General features: G+C 41.6%; 1 protein-coding gene across 1 annotated transcript in view; it reads left to right on the top strand.

Moving 5' to 3' along the window:
- Window positions 1-450: 450 nt before the first annotated feature.
- Window positions 451-11,843, top strand: part of ntm (neurotrimin) — a 505,318-nt gene continuing 493,925 nt past the window's right edge. The window contains exon 1 of the mRNA XM_085469582.1: window positions 451-678. Within this exon, the coding sequence (XP_085325708.1) occupies window positions 618-678 (61 nt within the window). The 5' untranslated portion in view covers window positions 451-617. The remainder of the gene's footprint in view (window positions 679-11,843) is intronic.

Raw genomic sequence — 11,843 nt, 5'->3', positions numbered from 1 at the left:
ATTGCTCACGATTAAATGTTTGTTTAAGGCTGCATATATTACTCTACTTGTTGCAAATAATACACATAATACATTTGATACTGGGCACCAATGACAAAATATACACTGAAAAAACTAAAATGAAGACTGCGGGTATTTCACAGACATTGTTGTTGTTTCTCTTCGTTCTTTCATTTTCAGAAATATTGCGGGAAAAAACAGTAAATAAGTAATCAGTAAAATTCGGCTGTGGTAATGGCTACTTAAAACCAGAACCTTTAAATGACTTACTCAAGGGCCCAGCTTGAAGCTAGCGACATGCAACCTGACTACAACAGGAAGCATGTTGATGACTGCTTCAGTTTAAAAGCACCAGACCCGCCACCTCCCTATTTGTGCGCTTAAACACGTACACGCAATCGGAAGTGGTTTCTGTACTTACTGCTAGCTTCCCGTTAGCACCGCTGCCAATAACCAGTGGAAGGAGGAGGGACTCTGTGGACCGTTGCGTTGGCGGATGCTTTACAGTCAGACGGGGAGACTGAGGACTTGGAGACAAAACACTTTTCTGGATTTTAAAGGACTTGTTGGTTAATTACCTCAGACGACAGCACAAGCATAGAAAAAGATCGATAAATATGGTGAATCCTGTGTTCTGGGCTATGCTGGTCTGCATGACCGTCCTGCTGATTGAGCAAGGTAAGTGATAGATTTTTTTCATTTTTGACGCACTTGTTATCGCTATCTTGGAGTCCGTTTGTACCGGATAGTTTGTTAATGTATTAAGTGCCCTATTCATGGCGGTGTCTGCTCCTGCGTTTGACTCCTTAATGCTTGCAATCTCGGCTCAGCAGCTTAAATTAAGCGATTACTGAAGCGCCGTTGAGCTTTCTTGGTGGTAGTGACTAGACTCTGTAAGTGTTCCAGGGGTTACTCTGAACGTGTCTTTACAGCTGCATCCCCTTTTCTTGCGTAAAAGTTCGTCATGCCAAGGTAATTCTGAGCAGTAGTTGGGCTCTGTCTGTATGTATATATATCCACCTAACAAAAAACGAAAAAAAAATCATGATCTTTTCTGAAGGCTGGTTGTTACCAACATATGGTGAAAATTTCATGTGAATAGCATCTTTATTTAGCGCTCGTGGCTCCTGGGGATGTGGATCATTTTGACGCATGTCAGATCATGGCAAATGTGAGGTTCTGGCTGCAAAGTATTAATGGCCAGTGATTAGGTATTAGTTTTTAATCCACATTGACTGTGTTGTCCGGTCATGCAAGTTAAGCCATGTATTCTCTGCGCAGGCAAAGGGGCTTTGTTGTTGGAAGGTAGAGCAGTGAAGCAGCTCAGGCTTTCCCATCGTGTTTCCACCTGACATGAATGATTCAGACCAGTAACTGAATTGTACATAGACAGAGGTCTGTTTAAAAGTACAAATAAAAGGTACCTCAGTAAAATAAAGTCTGCTTTTATCAGTGCTCATTCCCAATAAACATGTTACGTTTTTCCTTTTGTTAGTGTTTGAGCTCCATTATCAGTTTAAATTGAGGATGGGACTGGGACACACATACAGTGGGGAAAAGTAAATATCCAACCACTTTGCTAAGTAAATAAAGATGCTATTCACATGAAATTTTCACCATATGTTGGTAACAACCATCCAATCCACACATGGAAATGGAAAAGGGCCTGGTTCTTTTCTGCTCTGATTACTCAAAGCACCTTATACAATTTGCCTAATTCGCCCATTCTTGCAAGCAGTTTTTTCTATGCTTTTTCTATCTAACGTCCACACACATTTATACTCCGATGGATTTAAAAGCAACTTGGAGAAATCATCTTGCTCAATGATATTTGGTATGCAGATTGCAGGAGCCAGGGATCGAACCACCAACCTTACAATTAGTAGATGACCAAGAAATCAAACGATTGCTGTCCATAAATTAGGTAATGTGTAATAATGAGAACTGACACAGGGAAAAAGTACTGAACACGATTACTGAAATGTGTTTAATGCTTTGTACGAAAGCCTTTTTTTTTGGTGATGGTAGCTTCAAGTTGCCTCTTGTATGGAAAAACTAGTGGCATGCATTGGTCAGTTGTGAATTTGACCCATTTTCCATGCAGTCTTCTAAACCTGAAGGTTCTGTGGGCCCCCTCGGTGAGCACTGATGTTTTGTTCTTTACATGGATTTTCAATTGGATTCAGGTCAAATGACTGGCTGGGCCATTTGATCAGCTTTATAATATTTCTTTGAAACACATTGAGAGTTTCCTTGGGTCTCTGTTTGGGGTCATTCTTGTGCTGAAACATCTTCATCATCCTGGTAGATGGCAGCAGATTTTTATCAAGAATGTCTCAGTGCATTTTTCCATTCATCCCCCTTCAATTGTACGAAGCATGCCAGTGCTGTTTGCTGAAAAACAGACCCACACTCTGATTTTTCCACTCCCAAACTTCACTTATGTTTCTTTTCTTCTGCTTCATACTAAGGCACATTGAAAAATTAAAGAAACAAGTTTAAAGTAAAGAAACAAAATTACGCAGAATAGTCCTCTTTAAACTATTTATGTTATTGCTTGTGCTTGTGAATGTTAAGTGGACATTAAATAGTTAAAACTGTGTCGCTGAAGTGTAATTGTAGGTGTACAGTGCATTTCATCACGACTGTTCGTTTATGAGTGAAATAATGTTGGCCTGTATGCAAAGGAATACAAAAAGAACCATGCAAGCAAAGAGGAAAGAAGGTAGCTCCACTCCTGTAGTCTTTCCTACTCTAACTGATAGAGATGAAGATGTAAGAAGCGCCTTGGCTGAAGCTGCAGCCTCTGTGGTGCAAAGCAGTGTACATATGGATGGCAGTCGACATGAGTGCCTGAAGAGGTTCTCTATGCACCTGTAGGGGATGAGCCGCAGACCAAAATTGCTATGAGGCTGTGTCAGCTCTCTGTAGAGAGGGTGGGAAGCTTTGTCCACACTTTCCTTCAGTTTAGTCCCCTGTTGACATGTTTTGTGCTATAGTTCTTTAATCTTCTCTTTCCATTTTCTCTAGCAGTAATTTCCTGGAGACAGCTGACATCATGCACAGTACATCAGTCTCTTGTTGTCCTTTAGTTTTCTCATGTGTAGCAGGAAAATGTGGGAATATGTCAAGGTCAGCTTCACAGCACTCTCACATAAATGCAGTCTTACATAATTTTGTGTTGTTTAATATGGTTGCTACAAGCAGTTGGATGGACTCGACATGGTGAAATGGACTCGTGCTTGACAGTCAAATCACATAAAATAAATTTGAGTCACGTGAAGTAAAGCACTCATATGAAGAATATAAATGAATGGATGAATTTAACCATGCAGGTCTGTGCATTCTGTAAAGTGAGGCAGTAGTTCATCTGCTGCTGAACCTTCTGTTTCTGTCAGTGGACTGAATTTATTATACTTTTAGAATATTTCCATAAAATCAGGGAGGATATGAAGCCCAACAAACATTAGAAACATTAGAAAGTTTGGTGGAAAGTAGTCAAATTCAAAGTTGCAAAAAAGAAAAGGCAAGCAATGAAAGTAAGAAAAAAACCCAAAACACAATATGTCATCTGAGTATCACACTGCTCCCAAAGAGGCAGCATGTTTTTTTTCTTACACAGAAAATAAGACCATTGCTTTCTGGAGTAATAATCCAGCTTAAGATAAACACTAATGTTGCAGCCTTATTGTCTAATCGGACTGCCTCCTTCCCTCCATCTCTGTATGTGGCTGGGAAAACACAGTGCTGTCTGTGTTGCCAGGATTCAACAGAAACTCTTGTGGAGTTTTTTTTTCTTGCGGGGGGGTTGAGACACTTGTAGGCCTGTGTATTGTTTCTTTTTCCTTTCTCCATCAGGCCGTGTCAGCCAAAGGCGAGAATTGTGTCCTGTCAGATCAACAGTTGTTCTAGGATGACCAGCTGAGAAAGCGGAGATGGATAGGGGTGGTGGCACAGGGGTCACGGTCTGCCTGTTTTTGGTTTTTTTTGGTGGGTTTTTTGTTTCTTTTTTTTTGGAAGGAGGGGGGGGGGGGGGTGCTTTTGTTAAAAAACGTTAATAATTGTTGACAGGTAGAGTGAGGGTTCTTTTTTTTCCTCTTGCAGGGCTACAGCGAATCGGAATCTCAAGGCAAAAAAAGACAGAGCTTTGCGGTGCACAGTGGACTTGTCCACATACAGCCTTGTAGCAGCATATATATGGACAGAACCGATGACTGACAAAGTCAGGTAGATGTCACCACAGGTTTACAGTGCTGTAATATCAAAATAAATGAATGGAATAGAATTGGCCATGAGATGTTGTTGAAGCCAGGGGGTTGATCTCCCTTGGAAAACTAGACGATTAACGTTGAAATCCAGAACATGAGATATTTTGATAATCCTTTAAACCACCTTTAAACCACCTTTAAACCACGCTGCCTGAACCTGCATCTACTTTTACTAGTCCAAGACCTCCACTGGTATTAACCTGTGTTATATGATATGAGTATTTAAGAAATGTAGTTTGAATGAATGGCAAGTGAATGTCTTTAACTTCAACTTCAAAAATGCAGTTTGATCATAACCTTGAACTGTGCTATTCAGTAAATAGTCCATTAATTCACAGGGTCTCATTTGTGCTAATGCATGACCATTCAGATACAGTGGGGCAAAAAAGTATTTAGTCAGCCACCGATTGTGCAAGTTCCCCCACCTAAAATAATGACAGAGGTCAGTAATTTGCACCAGAGGTACACTTCAACTGTGAGAGACAGAATGTGAAAAAAAAATCCATGAATTCACATGGTAGGATTTGTAAAGAATTTATTCGTAAATTAGGGTGGAAAATAAATATTTGGTCACCTCAAACAAGGAAAATCTCTGGCTCTCACAGACCTGTAACGTCTTCTGTAAGAAGCTTTTCTGTCCCCCACTCGTTACCTGTATGAATGGCACCCGTTTGAACTCATCATCTGTATAAAAGACACCTGTCCACAGCCTCAAACAGTCAGACTCCAAACTCCGCCATGGCCAAGACCAAAGAGCTTTCGAAGGACACCAGGAAAAGTATTGTAGACCTGCACCAGACTGGGAAGAGTGAATCTACAATAGGCAAGCAGCTTGGTGTGAAAAAATCAACTGTGGGAGCAATCATCAGAAAATGGAAGACATACAAGACCACTGATAATCTCCCTCGATCTGGGGCTCCACGCAAGATCTCATCCCGTGGGGTCAAAATGATCATGAGAACGGTGAGCAAAGATCCCAGAACCACACGGGGGGACCTGGTGAATGACCTGCAGAGAGCTGGGACCAAAGTAACAAAGGTCACCATCAGTAACACACTACAACGGCAGGGAATCAAATCCCGCAGTGCCAGACATGTTCCACTGCTGAAGCCAGTGCATGTCCAGGCCCGTCTGAAGTTTGCCAGAGAGCACATGGATGATACAGCAGAGGATTGGGAGAATGTCATGTGGTCAGATGAAACCAAAGTAGAACTTTTTGGTATAAACTCAACTCGTCGTGTTTGGAGGAAGAAGAATACTGAGTTGCATCCCAAGAACACCATACCTACTGTGAAGCATGGGGGTGGAAACATCATGCTATGGGGCTGTTTTTCTGCCAAGGGGACAGGACGACTGATCCGTGTTAAGGACAGAATGAATGGGGCCATGTATCGTGAGATTTTGAGCCAAAACCTCCTTCCATCAGTGAGAACTTTGAAGATGAAACGAGGCTGGGTCTTCCAACATGACAATGATCCAAAACACACCGCCCGGGCAACAAAGGAGTGGCTCCGTAAGAAGCATTTGAAAGTCCTGGAGTGGCCTAGCCAGTCTCCAGACCTCAACCCCATAGAAAATCTGTGGCGGGAGTTGAAAGTCCGTGTTGCTCGGCGACAGCCCCAGAACATCACTGCTCTCGAGAAGATCTGCATGGAGGAATGGGCCAAAATACCAGCTACTGTGTGTGCAAACCTGGTAAAGACCTATAGTAAACGTTTGACCTCTGTTATTGCCAACAAAGGTTATGTTACAAAGTATTGAGTTGTATTTTTGTTATTGACCAAATACTTATTTTCCACCCTGATTTACGAATAAATTCTTTACAAATCCTACCATGTGGATTCATGGATTTTTTTTTTCACATTCTGTCTCTCACAGTTGAAGTGTACCTCTGGTGCAAATTACTGACCTCTGTCATCATTTTAGGTGGGGGAACTTGCACAATCGGTGGCTGACTAAATACTTTTTTGCCCCACTGTAAGTTGCCATTACCATGGCAACGAAGATGACTTCTTTGGAAAGTTTCGACATCGGTTATCTGTTTCACAGAATAAAGGAAATACAGATGCTTCTACTTGTATAGCTGTAGAAATTATGCATTTTTACACTCCTGCACACCTTTTAAACCCCACACTTGTTTCTGTCTTTTTTTCCAGTTTAATTATGGCCAAAATGTATGTATGTATACCTCTCATGTAATTGTTTGAACAAATCCGAACAGAACAGATTTATAGTTTTGTTGATCGACAGTTTGGTGTTAAAAGTTTTCTAAAAAAATAACATTGGCTAAAAGGTTACTGGACACCAACATACATCTGTTTACTTTGTTATTTTAATACAACTGATTAGGGAACACCTTATAATTGCACCATATTTGCAGGGGTGCACATAAGTGGTCCGCAGGTACGCATTCGCTGTCAAAATAGAAGACGCGCATCAGATAAGAAGTTGCATTTGCGTACATATAAAAGGCACTGTTTTTGTCCGCTAGAGTGGGTTTGTCACAGCATATTCTGCATCACATCTCTGAGCGTTCATCGTTTGTTTGAAGCCAGCTCACCTCCTGCAACCACTTTTCCAAGAATATGCGCTTCTTTTGCGGTTCGGACTCCTTCTGACATTTCTTTGGAGGTGGAGGAACACCAAAGTAATTTCTTAAAGGAGCTTGCTTCTTCGACATCTTTAAGAGTTCTAAACAAATGTCTGTCCTCCTCCAGAAAATCTTACGTACGCAAACGCGCATTGCAACTTCTTATCTGGTGCGTGTCTTTTATTTTGACAGCAAATGCGCACCTGTGGACCACTTATGTGCACACCTGCATATTTGGTTAATGACATTTTTTTAATTATAAAAATTTATGTTGGATAGTTTTATATGACAGGATTGTGACGAGTTGGTTAACACCCCCAAAGGCCCTTTAAGGAGTTCTCAGGCATATAGAGACCTTCAGAGTTTTTAAGTCATTCCTTTCAACAGCTCTGTGGACCTCGGGAGCAGTGTGCTCATCATGAGAAGCACTGAGTTTGCATGGTTTTCTGTCTCTGTATCTCTGTGTCAGATTGACGACCTGTCCAGGGTGTACCCCACTTCTCACCCTATGGTAGCTGGGATAGGCGCCAGCTCCCCACCCCAGACAGTGATAAGGATAAGCAGAAGAGAATTGATGGCTATATGATGGAAACATATTGACTACCAAAGAAAAAAAGGAAAATAAGGAATGGACTAATTTCTTCTGAAACTTTGCTTTAGGAGGAATCTACACTGTACTGTACTATGCTGTGTTTCTTACAGATGAACTTTACCTAAGTACGTCACCCAGGCTTATTAATGGCAAGTAATTTAAGTCTTTTGTTTTAGATGTTTCTATTTATTTGGGCACATATTCACTGTACTTGTGGGTAGTTGCTGCTAACCACTGGCTTGCTAGCCAGTGGGCGAGTTCCTATTATCATGCATCTACCTCTCCAGAGTCTCTTGTCCTGTGGTTGGTCAGACATTGATTCCACTGTCTCCAGATGAAGGTCCTGGTCGTAGTTCTCCTGAAGAGGTCCAGTGGGTGCTAGAGGCACTCTAGCTCACAAGTGGACAGCAAGTACATTCTATGTATTTTTCTGAATATTTTCCTAATTTAAGCGCTTTGAGTGCTCAGAGCAGAGAAGCGCTATATAATAACCAGTCCAGTCCATCTAATTTTCTATTTTGTCCTTAGTTGTCTTCTCTGTCCTCTTCTATGTCCTTCTATTAATTTAGGACTTTGAACTAGGGATGTGCCCGAGTAGTTGACGACATGACTATTTTCACTAGTTGGACCAAATGCACAGTCATTTAATCTAATTGTTAACATTTTAATTGACACTAGGGCTGCCACAAACGATTATTTTGATAGTCGACTAGTCACCGATTATTTATGCGATTAGTCGACTAATCAGATCATCATCCACTGGACGTAAAACTACAGCTTATTGCACCAGCAGCATCTGCTCTTATATAACTATCATTAGCTTACAGCTTTAAGCTTTTAAGGTGCTAACTAAAAATAAAGACAAGATGATAGTTTATTCAATTTTAATGAAATTTGCAGATTGTTTCGGTAAAGTTTAATAAACTCCTTGCTATCTAAAATATAACAGGACACCGGAGTATATTCTCCAGCATCTCACACTTCTGATAATCAGCTGTCTGCTTGACGTTTATTCAGCTGTGTAAAAACGATAACTTTAATCTCAGCCAAACCGATTTACTCAGGAACAAATAAAATACAAAAAAAAAAAAAAAAAAAAAAGCCAAACAACAACATTTTTAATTTATCTAAGTGACTCATATATATTCAACCTGAGTCGCGAAAGACAGCGGTGGGTTTGAAAACAATTTGCCGGGAGTCCGGTGTTCTCACGGCGCTAGTGACCTAGCCCCCGGCTAGCTATCGAGCTAGTGGGTAACAGACGTCTCCGAAAACGTCGGAGCGCTTTTGAAAATATGTGGTGTCTTGATAAACTGAGCCGATATTTGAGGTTTACACAGCTACATTCTCGCCTGAAAATATGTTAAACGTTTATTTTGTGACCCAGAAAGAATAATAAGAGTAATATTAAAACTAACTAGCTACCGCCATTGTTGGAAACTAAACTGGGCCGCGCTATGAATTCTGGGACACAGCTGCTTCTTCTTCTTCGGGGTTTAACGGCAGCTGGCATCCTTGTACATGCTGTGCTGCCATCTTCTGTTTCAGTCCGTTATTACACTCTTAAATCCTGCTATTATTCCTGCGTCTTTTGCGATCTTACAAAGCTTCAAACGACACGTCGACTATTAAATCAGTCGTCGACGATTTTGATAGTCGACGTAATCGTGACTAGTCGACAAATCGTGGCAGCCCTAATTGACACCCAATACTGGTAAACTATTGTGTCCTAGATGTTATGCAGCCATCTGCCACCAGATGGAACATAGTTGCTGAGACCTCCAAAAGTTGATTCTGTTCATCTGGACGTAGCGTTTTGTTGGGGAAATGGCTGATCAATGGCCATGAGTACCATTCACATAGAGTTGGGGAATGGCTGCAATCACAGCATTGTAAGATGGCGAAAGATGTACCCTTAGGCCCCCTCCTTGATTCAGAGATGGTCTTTCCCTTTTCACGTAAATGGTCTCCTTGACTCTGCGCTCAAACCAGCGTTCCTCCCTGTCCAAGATGTGTACATCCTCATCCTTGAAAAGAGTGTCCACTGGCCTGTGTTGTAGCGTCCTAATGACACCCAGTTTGTGCTCCAGTGGATGATGAGTGTCAAACCTTAAATACTGATCCGTATGCGTAGGTTTATGGTACACGTCAGCTTTTAGATGACTACTGATTTCCATCAGTAGTGGGGGATGTCCCCCACTACTGATGGAAATCTCACAGTCTCAGAAGGCTAACCTGCCGCTTTTCATATCCTCCCTGGTGAATTTGATGTGTTGGTCCACCGAGTAAATGTGATCTGTGAAATGTGGTACGTCCTGAGATTTGATTTTCACCCAGGTGTCATCCACATATCTGAACCGATGGCTTGGTGGTGTTCCAGGGTAGGATAGCAAAGCCCTCTTTTACACTTCTTCCATGTATAAATTGGCCACGATGGGTGAAACTGTTGAGCCCATGGCACACCCATGTTTCTGCCTGTAGAATCGACTCTTGTATGTGAAGTAGGTGGAATGAAGACACAGTTCCAAAAGCAAACGCACTTGGTCAATGCTGAGAGTGGTCCTGTTGCTGAGGTTGGTGTCTTACTGTAATCTCTTATGGACTACCTCCAATGCTTCGGTGAGTGTGATGCACGTGAAGAGGGATGTAACGTCGTACGAGACCATGGTTTCATCTGTCTCCATAATGACATCTCTCACCTTCTCAACAAAATCCAGGGTGTTCTGGATGTGGTTTTCAGAGCTGCCTACTAGTGGGTTGAGGATCGAAGCCATAAACTTGGAGATGTTATAGGTGACCGAGTTGATCATACAGACAATCGGTCTTAAAGGTACACTCTGTTTATGTATCTTCGGTAAACCATACAGACTTGGTGTAGACTCCCCTAGGTACAGCTTGTGGTATGAGGTCCGGTCAATAGCCATGTCTTGTTCTAACTGCTTCAGACAGTCTATCACCCTCTTCCTGTAACCACTTCCTGGGTCTCGTTTCAGGGGCTCATAAGTATTTTCATCACTGAGTAGTGACAAAATTTTCTCATGATAGTCTTTCTAGTTTAGCAGTACTGTGCAGCTACCCTTGCCTGCTGGAAGGATAAGTAATGTGAGTGCCTTCCTCTCCTCCATGGTGATGTTGGATGCTGAGGGCTTTGCATTGCTGATTTCGTCCGTAGTTGCTCTGCTTCCACTTCTGCAATATTGTTGTTTCAAATTGCTGTTTCTGTGGCTGTGATCAGCTCCACTAGCGGGATTTGTCTTGGTGTGACAGCAAAATTCAACCCTTTAGCAAGGATATTTTTCTCTGTTTGGGTGAGCTGTCTGTCAGACAAATTCTTCACCCACTTGTCCACATCCTTGGTGTCGCATCTTTCTCTCTTCTGGCCACTGACGACACTCTCCGTATTTTGTGGTGGTTTCCGACGTACAACAAGTAAGTCAAACTTCCTTTGTTGCCTGGTCTTAGACTTCTTGTGCTGTGCTAGACGAGCCTTCTCAGTAAAGTCAAACACCTTTTTAAGAATATTCTCATCTAAAAGCATTGTCAGTCTCTCTATCGAATCTGCTCCTCTTGAGATTTTAGCATGTCGATGGTAAAATTTGTTTGCCTCACCCATTCATTAAGCAACTGATGCTGTGCCTTCTGGAGGACTTTTGTTGCCCGGAAGCCTTTAACTGAAGAGCTCATTTGCAGACTTTTAGGAGTAATCCTGTTTTGTCTGTTTTGGCTGAATCTCAGGTGGTTCCTGTAATCCGCCGTCTTACGTGCTGTTTGCTCATACTGACGTACAAGCACCAACTGTAACTGTAACTACATACAAGCATCTTTAGGCAGTCCTTGCCAAAGTGGGTTAAAATGTCTTGATGCACTTTTGGAGATTTACTTACCTGGATGATTGAGCATGCATCAAGACGATAGTTGCTGAGAAATGCCAAAAATCTGTTAATCTAGGCATGATCTTTTTGTTAAGAAGATGCTTGTTCTTTTAAAGGCAAAGGAATAGGATTATAGATACAAGGGTTGGAAATGACCTTTCTCCACAGGGTGGATGGGTGGTCCCTTAGTATTTGGTGAGGAGTTAAGTCATTTGGGAGGTATTCAAAGTAGAGCCGCGACTCCTTCCACACAGGGGTGGATGTAGAGAAATTTTCTTAGGGTGGCAAAGAAATCAAATGGGGTGGCAAAATCAAAGCCTTTTTTTCCCAAACACATATGCAGGTGGTTACATATGGTTAAAATGATTCAAGTGCAGTAAGTGTACACACTTTTTATATAAATATAGTCTACAACTTAATTATTTTCTGTAGCCCACATAATTAATTATTGTTAATTATTAATTATTATTAATTATTATTTTGTACAACCATGAGAGAACAATCAGGTGTCGCAATAAGAT

This window comes from Copadichromis virginalis, linkage group LG10 (genome assembly GCF_057382275.1).
Source record: "Copadichromis virginalis isolate Kocher_CV1m ecotype Utaka linkage group LG10, C_Virginalis_male_GT1.1, whole genome shotgun sequence".
Taxonomy (NCBI): domain Eukaryota; kingdom Metazoa; phylum Chordata; class Actinopteri; order Cichliformes; family Cichlidae; genus Copadichromis; species Copadichromis virginalis.
This window is presented reverse-complemented; position numbering and strand designations above follow the sequence as displayed.